We start from the raw sequence: 13,402 nt of genomic DNA on the forward strand, positions 1-13,402 counted from the left end.
GACAATTTTCTTTAGTTAATATACATAGTTTTCAAATTTATGTATCTCTCCTACTTTTACGTCACTTTTCTGTAACTTTTGCTAATCATGACATCATCATCCTTTGCTGTTTCCTGCCTCTGGCTGGGTCGGCATAGAAGTCAAGCCTCTCCATTATTTCCTGGTCTTTCATGACTCCTCTCTTTCCAAGGTGTTCGAATCTTGTCCTCTTCTCCTAACACTCTCCACCATCTGCTCTTTCCACCGACATCTTGGTTTCCCCCTTGTCCTTATTCTTACTCCTTGTGCATTGTAAGCTCTTACTAGTAGTCTTTCTGCATCCATCCTCTTCATGTGTCCGAACCATCTCATCTGTGCCTGATCTATTCTGTCCTGAAGCTTCACTACACCCACTGTCTGTCGGATCTCCTCATTTCTTATTCTATCCCTTCTAGTCTTCCTCAAAAGGCTCCTTAAAAATTTAATCTCCACTGCCTGCATCTTTTCTTTGTCACTCTATGTCATTGTCCAAGTATCTGCTCCATACGTAATTATTGGCACATAGTATGTGTTATATATTACCTTCTTGCATTTCATAGGTACATCCCTGTTCCATATTAATCTTCGAACGCTTAGATATAGTCCTCCACCCTTTTGTCCTCTTCTGTTTACCTCCTCATCTATTCTTCCACTTCTCTCAATCATGACAATGAGGATGAATGGTTTATTTAATTATTCTCTTATCTATAGTCGCTTTCTGCCACTTTCGGCTAATTGTGAGACCGAGGAAGAATTATGAATGATGAGCAGTGTGGGGAATGGAGGAGCAGGAGGATCTCATCCTCCCAACTTGGCATCTTTCCTAGTTTTTTTTTTGAGTCCATTTTATGCATAGATAAGCTGATCGAGACTGGATCCTAACCACTATGTGCCTCCGCTGGGTATCGAACCTAGGGCCCTTTTGTAGTCAAAGGGTACTTTTCATATCAGTCCCTAAAAAATAAAATATTTATTCTCAAGAAAAATATGTTGATGTGAACATAAATACGTAATCCTACCAAATTTTATTTGTGTATAGTTGGAATAATTAATTTGGGTAACACCCTAATTGCAATATTCATATATCAAATTTGAATTGATATGCCACTTGCATAGATATGGTATTCTCAAAAACTATAGTAAAAATAAGTAACTGAAGTAACACTGCTATCAAAATTATCGAATGACTGGAATCATGATAATAAATAACAGAATCTATTTACCAGTAGTAGGGGATTTTTTTAATACCAATGGTTGTTTTCATTTTTTTTATGCAGAAGTAGCGAGTAGCGAATAGGAGTACATTTTTGGTAAATGTAGCTGTAGCTGTAGCGAAGCTACATTTTGGAAGAGTAGCTGTAGCTGTAGCGAAGCTACTTTTAAAATGTAGCGTTCTGATCACTGTTCTAATATGTACACATGGTAGAGGGAATATTTGTTTTGTTGGGCTTGAGAGATACATTCTTCATTATTATTTTTAATATCAGCTTTTTCCAAATAAAAACTTTCTGCATTTTGGGTGAACTACCCCAGAAAGAGAGACGATGTGTAAGTACAGGGTGAATTTGTCCTTTAAAAATAAAAACATTTCTCAAAATTCTTGTCATAGCAGAGCCTACTTAACTTTTGAGTTAAATTAGTCATATGCATGTAAAGTGAGGAGACTTGGTATGTTATCCCCCCAGTTAAGAAAATTTGCACACAGTATCCCCTTAGCTAGAATAATTTGTGTAATCACACCCCCCCCCCACTTCATTGCCTCCCTGTTGAACCATATCAGCATCCTATCATCAAACTCGACCAAGCACTCCCTCACTTTCATTGATTTGCTTTATTTTACTTCTGCCACTTTTGACTAATTGCAAAGACAGGGATGAATGATGATAAAATGAAATTAAGGAAGGGACACACACGAAATACCCATGCCCAGGCTGGGGTTCAAACCTGGAGCCCCCAGTGTCGTAGCGCGCACTGATAATCACTTCACCAAGGAGGTAGGCCCCTCACTTTGGCCACTGGATTATACATCCACATGGCATATCTTATATATGTACCATTGGAGTGTATGAATCAAGGTTGCCTTTTTCTCAGGGGAGGGGGCAGCAGTGCTTCTAGTCAGGAAAGGTAGGGTGATGTTTCCCCCAGTTAGATATACTCACAAAGCATCCCCAGCACTAGCATAATTGGCATAGGCACTTATTCTGCTGTCTTTCACGCCACACCTCGTCATGGACGTCAAGGAGGGGCCACCCCCCCGGAAAATGAATGTCCATTAAAAACATTGTATATTTGAAACATAATTTCATGCCAGTCACAGTAACTTATGTTAATTATTGTCTAAGGGTGTTAAACGAACGTGATAATTTCAGACTGAGGCAGTGTCTTTTGAGGAGGCATCACTAATAGGGGGGAAATATGCCTCCTCTGCCCCCCTGGAAAAAATCCTACCGACGTCCATGTTTTCACGCTACAATTTCAAAATTTGAATTGTAAGAAATATTTCAAGATATCTCAGGGGGGCAAGTGTCCCCTCTGCTGGCGCCCTTGGCATGAATTAAGTGATTTTTTTATTTTTCGTGTTTTTTTTACTTATTTCATCTCATTGAAGCCTGTTTTACTTGAAACATCCTGTATATAACCATTGTTTTCATTTGATGACCTACGTTTGCTTTCTTCAATTTTTGTGAATGAATTTACTTTTGTATTAGAAAAAAATACACATTTACATTTTTCTTCATTTGCCTTTTATAACTTATGGTATTTCGAATCTACCTCACAACAAAACTAATAACAATTTTAAACTGATTAGCAAAGGCCTACGTGCGGCATCTAGCGGTCATCTGATGAAACAGATACAGCCGTCGCCATGTTACGTGTTAGTGTGTGATTGTAAATGTGAATGTCTGCAGAGTTTGTAGTATTACTAATGTTATGGGTATAATATCATCATGACGGTGGATTTTTGTGACTATTTCTGGGTAAGGGCCCATAGAAGATAATGATCAATCGAATCAAAATTGTCCTGGATGCTGTAATTAATAATGAGGGTACCAAATTGAATACTACTAGTTGTTTACGTTTAGCATCGGCCTGTTGGAATGCAAAAATATTAAAAATATGAAGATTTTTCATTCAGAAAAAATATGTTCTTCACATGTATGGTTCACGATGTACTTTATGTTAACATACTTATTTTGAAACATATCGGAATGGTTATTAATTATTGGGAATTATAATTCGACAGCTGATGGGTGTTATCAGTTCCTCCCCTTTTTGACGAATCTAGTAGAGCTACACCAACACGAAATACAAAATTACATTATATGTACATATATTTTTCTGTATATAAACTGTTTAGGCAATGTAAGGAGAACTAATACTGCTTAGGAGTATTTTATCATGTAAATTGTGTGAATGACACCATACAGATGTAGGTAAACAGAATTTGGCCATAAGCGATTGGAACTGGTGAACATTAAAAAAATAAAAAAATAAAAAAATCTGGTGTTCTACAATATGATGAGAAACTTGTACGTGAAGAAAAGATAACCATTTGTGCTGTGCTTTACAAAATAAAGGTAAAAGTTTGGTATATCGGAGACACATTAAAATCGAATATTTTGTGTTTCTCATGGTTTGTACTTACTAATTGTGTATTGCGGAACATAGTTCAAGGTGCCATTATGCTTTTTACACGAAAACAAAGACAATTTTTCACATACAGAGTGATTTTTTTATTCCTATTTTCGCTTCTGTATGGTGGGTACATTTTGACTCACATTGTGGGTATGCAGTGTTTCTAACCTTCTTCACCGAAAAATACCTACTATCATGTTTGTCACGTGTGAAAATTTTACATTATGCACGGGTAGCTGACGGATAGCCCCACAAATCATTCACGGATAGCCCCACAAACCATTTCCGGGTAGGTTAGGTTTGGTTCGGTGAGGCCAACATAGTGAAAAAAAGGGGGTTTGAAACACTGACAGGGGCTTACATCATCAAACGTATGCAGCATGCAGTTCACGTAGTGAAAGCAATGGCAATTCTGCATCAGTGAGTTATTTCTCTTCAAAAATACATAATTTCCCGGTCAAATATATTCCACGATGAAAGAAAATACCTCGACGAATGTTGGAAAGCTTGCAGAAACTCATTTCCGTAAGTAGTTTCTTGTGTAAAAATTAAGAAATATGTCTGATATACTGAACTTTTACCAAAATAAATTATAATTCCAAGATTAGCAGAAGTGCCACTAAAAAAAATCATCATTAATTACATACTTGATTTAATTAACGGTACACACATACCTAACTGTGGATTGGATCACTGCCTTCATTACTAAAGTATAACAACTACAAAGGAAAAGGCAATTAGAGAGTGTACTCACTTTTCCAATTTCACATAATGTTTTAGCAGCTTGCAGAATTTTAAATTAGGCTTCACATGTAACTTGGAAGATTTAGGCTTCACATGTAACTTGGAAGATATGCAACTTAAGGGAGAAAATTTCATCGCGATTAGCCAAAAGGAGCAGAAAACTGACTTAAACCAAATCTAGGCCCAAGTTGTGATTGTGTAATTTCAATATCATCATGATACACACACATGCTTTGTACATCAGTCTAATTCTAGACCTGTCTATGAGCTCATAGCATATTTTAAGTAGGTTAAGACAGTGGCGAGGCATGATAACACAGGAAAGTGGAGGTTAGTTAATGTTGTTATGGGTGTGATTTTTTTAATAGCAATGTTTTACATGTTAAATATGAAATGGATCGTCCCAACAAACTAAAATATATCATTTTGTCTCGATCACATTGTAAAAAATATTGGGTAGTACACGAACACATATTTCAATTGTATATGGAAAGTTTGCAACTCTACTTATTTACACTCTATCCCATATAAACCGCTGCATACAAAATTAGTGAATGTAAAAATGCACAAAAATGGTTGCATTTTACCTTATAATTTAGATGTGGAAACTATGCTTATGTCCATAGTGGCAAAGGTACTTGAAAGAAAGTCAGTTTTTCATTTTCTTTTGGAAAATACATTGTCAGAGGTTTTTGTTTATGCATAGGTTGATTTACATGAAGCATTTTGGCCCAAGTTCCTTTTGTTTTATTGCAATTTCTTCATGCTGCATATGCAATTTTTACGTGGGTTGATTTCGATTTACCTCCGTTAACACATACTGTGGAGTTTTAATGATTACTTACTGCATGTTTCCTTGACACTGGGTTTTAACTTCCCAATACATGCTTTCAGAGTTAGGTGGGTCAGGTTTAGTTCCCGTAGCATTTTAATTATAACCCTAAATGCTTTTGTGGTTAGGTTAGGCAGGTCAGGTTTAGTATTCTTAGCATTAAAATAATATCCCAAAATGCTTTCTACTACTGATTGGGGCCCAAAGGTTTGAATTCTACTTGAACTTAGAAAAATGGAAGGACCCAATCTCCCACGTCTCCATAATTGACTTGGTCAAGTTCTACAGATTATGGTGGTGTGAGCATTATTATTGTGGAATAATATACAATAATGCCGTAATATTTTATGAGCCATAAAATGATGTTATTAAAGTAAAATTGATGGTGAAGATCAACTTAACACTGTTTTATGATATGTGTCCATCCCTGTTTGAAAATTAATGTTGCACGAAGACTGTTCGCTCTAGTAGAAGCAACATGAGCTCGGCCTCATTGTTTATACTATAGGCATGCCAGCCCCTGATACTAGACTTCCTCGCATGAAGTTCATAGGATCTTAAAGGGACTGGAGTAGACCTTTGCAAAGGTGGCTCAGTGCATGCAAAGATTGAGTAGTGGGCAGGGATGGAAATTTGTGGTTATTAGTGTAAGACTTTGAAATTCAGTTTTCATGTAGTAGCACATTCCCCAACCAGCGTGGTTTCATCTATTCCTTCCTCCTGGATCAGTGATTATTGGACTTAAATTCGCAAATTTTGCTTTTTATCCCCTGTAAACAATAGAACAGTCAAAACACATTTTTATTTGTACTCGACTCCCCATGCCTTGTTGGTCATGCCTTATGCACATCATTTTTGTACTCATTACAGACAGAGTGCTAGGAAAACAAAGTGCACTTTCATAATGACCAACATGGCATGATTGGTGTGCACCAGTTTTGGTCATGAAGACTGATGTGGCAGAGAACGTCTTAAATATTTAATGAAATTATAAGCAATGAAATCTGTAAATAGTCAAATATGTTTTGGTAGGCTTTGCCTCCGGGCCTCATAGGACACTTTGCCACTAAGTTAGGATAAGTAGGTTTGATTGCCATAGTATTTAAACACTTTCCTTCATGTCCTACATATCTATACATTTTCATGTACAAATAGTGCTTCAAACATGGACAACTTACAAGACTATCACATTCATGATGTACTTTTAATGACACAGTTCCTCACAAATTAATATGCACAAATTAGTTTCTCTGAATAATTAAACCATCAGAATCATGACGTTTGGTTGGTTGAGTTGGTGTTTTAAGTCCACTTTATGCACAGTAAGGCTAATCGAGACTGGACCTACAGTTTATAGTGGGATCCGAACCACTATGTGCCTCCACTGGGTATCGAACCCAGGACCCCTTGATTACAAGGTAACGATGCTACCACTACACCATCGGGGAGGCACTCATGACCTTCGGAACATAGTACATTTTGAAATTGAAGTTCAGAACTGTCCGATATTTTGGTGCTAATATCTTTGCTATACATGCACCTGTTGTACATCACATGACTTTGCTACATGTGTAAATCATAATAAATATGTACTGCATCTTACCAGTTATACCAATCCTATAAGCCATGGTAGCTCAGTCATTAGGGTGTCTGACTACCATGCAAAAGACCTGGGTTCGATCCCCAGCAGGGGAGAACGAGGACTTTTTCAACCTGTTCAAGCATCTCCAGTGCCCACCCAGCGTCATATAAAGTGGGTACCTGGAGGAAACTTTAAGGGGTACAGGTGGCCAGCGGCATGGTGCTGATCACATCACTCTCAGCTCGGCTGAGATCAAGAAGTGTGGGGCCCCTAACCCCACACCCCCTATACTCCTTCATGGCATGGTGCAAAGTGCAAGGGAGCACTTTACTTTTTTTTACTGCATCTTTTTGCAATTTATATTTCTTTCTCATACAGATAATTTCAAAATATATTTCAAACCAAGCAGCTGCTGTTGGCTCTTGCCTAAATGGATTAGTACTACGTATTATCTGCAAAACATTTAGCATCAGGTGCAGTTGGGCAATTTAGATGAATGTTTGATTTACATGTTCAATCATTTTTTTTTATGTTTAAATCATTTACTTAGTCAAATGCTTACATTGGTAGATTAGGCAAGTATCTTTCCAATATGGAATATCCTCACAATTACCTGTACTTTTTCCTAGGATTTAAAAATTACTGATTTACATTATACAAATCTTAAACATTAATTCACACATATTTCCAATATTTCAAATGTTTTCCTTATGCTCATGTACCAGTATACCTTGCAAAATTCAACCAGCATATGGAAGTCTTGGCTGCATATCTAACTACTAAACAAAGCCTGTATTGCCAGCATTTACTTCAGTGAACTTAGTACCAAACAAATTACAGTAATAACAATACAGATACGTTAAGTACAAATATATACATCCAAACAATCTAAATATTCATGTAACTACATGTAATTTACAAACACAATACTTTATAATCTTTTTTTCATCCATACATTATGAATGTGAAACTGGTGATGTGTAGTCCAGATATGCATGAACAACATAGGGCAGTATTTGCTATTATGGCAGGGCTAGTACACTGATTTCCACTATTCATACCAGTGAAAGTCTCATTATTGCTTAAAATGCTCTCACATTTTTCAGCATTACTAGTTTTATCAATGAGGATTATATGTCAAATTAACCACTAGTCTGAGAAAGCTGTGGCATTGGGCATGAGATATCTAGAGTGTGACATTTGGGACATCACAAAACTAGTTATTAAACAAATTAATTAATTCATCTTTCAGCTTAAGTTCTGATTGTTTAAATCGGATTTCATCATCGTACACAGGAATTTTTTATCATGGTTCAATTTTTGTTTATGTCTTGGATGTTTGCTTGAGAATGGTTCATCACTTCCATATACTCCTATATGATTCTTCTCTTGCAACCAGCAATTCAATAACTGTCATCTTGGTTGCAGACTACTGCTGCTGCCATCTAGGTCACGTGTGTGTGGTGCGAAGGGGTTTCATAGTTAGTTTATGTGAGTCAGGTTTGGGGCTCTTAGTATTCAAATAACATCTCTAAATGCTTTTGTGGCTAGGTTAGGTAGGCCAGGTTTAGGGCTTTTAGCATTATAATAATTTCCGCAAATACTTTCAATATCTCACCATGTTGGTGCTGGTCTCAAGCACAACATCCCTTTGAGCCTCGTGTCAGCAGTGTTCTGTGGAGTGCCTTGTTAATGGAAAGTGGGGATATTTGCATGAGGTACCTTTTTACAACTTATTTTCGCTGATAAATACGGCTTTTCAGAACTGCAAACAGTGCTAATTACTTTCAGAGAGCTTCAAATTTACTTTCACAATTATTCCCACTGTTCTGCGATAATTTCTCTTTCTCTTATGGACGAAAAATGCCATGTCGATGGGAAGCATGATTGCTTGCATAATGTACCTTTTACATCCTTTTTTGCCGAGAAATTACACTTTTCGAAATTCGAAGCAGTGGTAATCAGTGCTGGATCTACAAGCCGCAAAACCCTGCAGTTTGGGGGGTGGACTGGAGGCAAGTAAGCTTTTAGGGGGCCCTCTGCCATTGGCGTAGTACATTCACTTCACTTGTTACTCTGGCAGTTTGTGTCTTTATACACCACATTTGTAGAAGATACAATTCAATCTTCAAGGGTATCAATATATGTTATATAAAACACACCTTATTACTAACTTCATTGACCTTGTACAGTCACGGACACTTCTGGGTTGTAACAACAGCATTGACTTTCAATGAGATCATTACAATCCAGAAGTGTCCGTGACTGTACAGGGTTCATATATGTGTATGTAGAAAATATACGCAGGTACTCAGAGGTACAGACTACTGTGCGATAGACCGGGACTTTTTCAACCTGTTCAACCCGCTCCGGCACCCACCTAGCATCGTATAAAGTGGGTATCTGGAGGAAACTCTGGGGGGTAAAGGCGACCAGGGGCATGGTGCTGATCACATCACCCCAGCTCGGCTGAGATTAAGAAAGTATGAGGTCCTAACCCTACACCCCCTATACACCTTCATGGCATGGTGCAAAGCACAGGGGAGCACTTTACTTTTACTCAGAGGTACAGAAATGAAGACAATATATACAGATAAAGATAAAGGGTAAGTGTCTGTTATATCGGTGACACATTTCTTAATTTTTACAGAAGAAACTACTTACGGAAATTAGTTTCTGTAGCATTTTGAAAGTTCGTGGAGGTATTTCTCACCGTAGAATGCTGCACAACAATATATAATGATATAATAAACTTGCATTTTGTGCAAAGCGACAACATTATGCTGTTATTTCCATTATGTACCTGCAGATGGCACGAGCGTCGAAAGTCACGCGGTCTCGCCAGTGTTTCCAAACGTGCCTTTTTTAAGAGAATTTTTTAAAATTATTTTTTTAACTATGCTTTACTAACCCAACCTAACCTAACCTTGCTGGAAATGGTCCGTGGGGCTATCGTGAATGGTTTTTGGGGCTATCATGAATGGTTTTTGGGGCTATCCATCAATGGTTCATGGGGCTATCGTGAATGGTTTTTGAGGCTATCAGTCAATGGTTTGTGATGACATAATCAGAGGCCTGCACAAGACCTGGAGCAGACCCGTTCGCGAGACATCGCTCCTGAAATGCCATGCAACCTGCGCAACACCCTCGCTTGAGCAGCTTGTGTGCCCACCTGCCCAGATCGTTCCTGGCAGGCATTGTAGACCTGCCGGGTACCTGCAGTCTTACGATACCTAGTAGGTCTCAGTTCGTTCTTTCCATCAACTGCAGGCCCCTCCCTCTGCATGACGTAGTTGCTTCGAGTAGAAACTGCACCGGGCCCACACCGTTCTGCGGTGTTGCCAACTGCAATAGATTTTCACTACTTAAAAAAGGGAACTCAAAGCTTCGTAAGCCACATCACCAATGAAAAGAGATTTACGAATGTTGCTACCCCCCCCCACACACACATTTAAATAGGTTTTACGTGGCACAGGATCCATAAGTATATGTCGTAAACAACCAATATACGTATATATAGTGATATAGGGCAGGACTGAAACATGTCAAGTTCGACGCCGAGGTTGCGAGTCGAACAACACACTGTTCTACTGCGAACACCAGGGCCGTAGCCAGCCAGGGGCATTGCCGTTACCTTCGTTTGGGGAGGGGGGTTTCAAGTACTTAGATAAACGTGCCAACAACAACAATCACAATAATAGTAATAAAGTAGCATGAAAGGCATTATTATCCTCATAAATCACGCAAATAGGGCATGCAAAGAGGGGGTAGAAGTCCGTTCTCACGTATTTGTGTTGAAACAGAGGACTAGAAATATTTTTTTTTCAACACGTCAATTTCACATTAGCTAATAATGGAAAACAAGCACACAAACTGTTTTTGAAAGAAAGAAAGTGCATGATAAATGCATTCCGAATGTACATACATATGGCATTTAAAATTTCCATCTACAATATTTTCTTTTCACATGGAGCGACGTATTACATAATCAATTCATCCAACTCGTAACAAACCAACATTAATAGCAAATAATATCACGGGCCGCCATAGCATTCTCTGTTTTAAAACTTTTCTCACTTAGATCGTTCGGCGCTCAGGGCCGACTCCCGCTACCCCTTTGCTACGGCATTGAACTTGATGAGACTGTATAATATTTCATGGCCGTAGGCAGGAAAAATTTTCGGGGGGGGGGTTCATTCATAATTGTTCCCAGGGCGTCACCAGAAATTTGAATAATAGAAATAATAATAATAATTGTACAATAATAATTAAAATTTCATAATAAAACAATTTTATTCCATAATAATAATACTAATAATAATTATTATTATATTATTGTTATATCCTTGAGGGGGCTTACTCAATGCAGCAGATGAGTGAATATCCAGCATAAGTTTTTTTTTGTTTTTTTTACGTTTCATACAGTGTGTACTGAAATGCACAATTATTTTACTTCGTCATTAAGCTTTAGATACCTTCAAGAAAAAACTTTAAAACTTAGATGGAAATTTTAGTCATAAAGTTTTCGTTGTTTGACTTTAAAATTACATTTTTGGAATTTTGAAAAGTGTGGAACCAGTTATTCTCTTTAAAAGCTTAGCCTGGTGCATGGATTGTAACCTCAATCGCGAACGTAATGCGCTACGAAACTGCAGGTACTAGGTTTGAACTCCTATCAAGGGGGATTTATTTTCGACTTTATCGGACAGGGAATTAAAAAGCTGGAAAGGGAATTTTGGGACAATCATAAGGGAATCTTCAGTCTATATTCCTTGTGACGCATCAGCAACACTGGAAAGATGACAGCAGAAGTGATAATGGAGGGGTCGCCGGTGGGCTGTGATTCCGAGAATAAATCCTGTTTCACTCAAGTTTCAGAATTCCGTATGTATGAAAATTCTAGCTTGATCGTTTCAACATTGTCTCCTTGTATTTTTGTGATGCTTCGAAAAAAAATTGAAAATTTGTTACAGATTTTGGTTTCTGAACATCAATTAATCCAACATGTCAGAAGTTTCGGGGGGATTTGAACCCTAGAAACCCCCCTCTAAATACGGCCATGTAATATATTATAACATATTTCTACTTTCGTAAAATTTGAAATCAAGGGGTTGCAATTACCCCTCCATTCCCCCCCCCCTGCAGGTGCCGTTGGCCGTCTGCAATGAAAATGCAAGAAAAATATGGAAATTAATTCCATCTTGAGCACCCTTTAGCCCTGCTACTCTTAAATTCTGCTAGCCTGTTTTTTCTTGTACTTTAATGTTTGACCCCCACCCTGACCCCTCCGCTAGACTTAATTTCCGTCCAAGGTTGTGAGCAATGCACCCTGCTCCCTTTGGTTGCGCCACTGCGTGCCTGGTTAAGGCACCATGCAATGAAAAACAATTAGTTTTCAGTGAGGAGATTTTTGTTTGCTCGATCATTCATTTAGATAAATGAAGCTGTAATACTGCGTGCATTTCCTGGCAATAAGATAAAAACTGCTTACACTGAATTGAAATTGCTAAGTATATAAATTCTCCTTGGAGGAGAGAGCTCCTCCTAGGACTTCGTAGGATTTAGGAGCTACGTAAGTAGGCAACACTGGCTGTAGCCGTCCACGTGGTGATGAAACACCTGGAGCGACACGCTGCTGGAGGGCTGTTTCCTTCCAGCAGGTTTTGCAGACGCCCGGGTCTTGGTGAATGCCCAGTTACCTTGTAAGCGGAGAGCGCCTTGAAGACCAAGAACCCGGGTAAAGACGCAAGTCGACTCGTTGCCGTGGGCAGGCGAGCAGGTATACCTGTTCTCGCGTGCAAGCGGGCAGTGGGTAGGTAAAAGGCAGACTATGCAGCCCTCTAGACATAATGAACACGAAAGTAGGTATTTTTCGGTTAAGAAGGTTGAAACACTGCATACCCACTCCAAATTGACAAAACACAAGCACGACACGCAATGATCCACAGCTGTGTGCGTCATATTGTATGTTCCGCAATGGAAGAAAGGACCCAAAAGAATTACTCGTAATGTGAAAAGTCGAAGTTATTTTCGTGTAAAAAGCATAATGGCACCTTCAACTATGTTCCGCAATTCACAATTGGTAAGTACGAACCATTTGAAACTGAAAATATCGGATAGAAATGTGTCTCCGATATAACAGACATTTACCAGATAAAGTTGCCTGTGCATATAGCACCATTACCATTAAGGCACATTTACAGCATAGGAGAGCACTATTTATTTGTGTGTGTAAAGGTAGGTAGGTAGAGGGGCCTTTAATAATATTTTGCATGGGGGATGGGGGTGGGCAAGATTTGTAGATCCGGCACTGGTGGTAATTACTTTCACCATGGTTGAAATTTACTGAAACAATCTTTTCTACAATTCTGCAATACTTCATCTTTCTCCTATGAAACTTTGGAAAAATCATTAAGCATTCGGAACCATTACCAATCTTTCTTCACATATTGCTTGGTGTTTTTATGCACAATATTACTTTGTCTCATAGTAAGTGTGATCAAAGAGATGGATATTTTGGTGACTCCATTTCTTTATTTCATCAAAAAGTACCATTCAATATCATAGTCTTCGAAAGAAATTTAGTACAG

General features: G+C 38.4%; 1 protein-coding gene across 5 annotated transcripts in view; it reads left to right on the forward strand.

Moving 5' to 3' along the window:
* The first annotated feature begins 2,881 nt into the window (after positions 1-2,881).
* The window catches only part of LOC145983883 (F-BAR domain only protein 2), a 109,776-nt gene continuing 99,255 nt past the window's right edge, over positions 2,882-13,402 (forward strand). For all 5 annotated transcript variants that reach the window (XM_083116967.1, XM_083116969.1, XM_083116970.1 and 2 more), the window contains exon 1: positions 2,882-2,996. In XM_083116967.1, the coding sequence (XP_082973093.1) occupies positions 2,967-2,996 (30 nt within the window). In that variant the 5' untranslated portion in view covers positions 2,882-2,966. The remainder of the gene's footprint in view (positions 2,997-13,402) is intronic.

The sequence above is a fragment of the Lepisma saccharinum genome, chromosome 2 (assembly GCF_977018435.1).
Source record: "Lepisma saccharinum chromosome 2, izLepSacc3.1, whole genome shotgun sequence".
NCBI lineage: Eukaryota > Metazoa > Arthropoda > Insecta > Zygentoma > Lepismatidae > Lepisma > Lepisma saccharinum.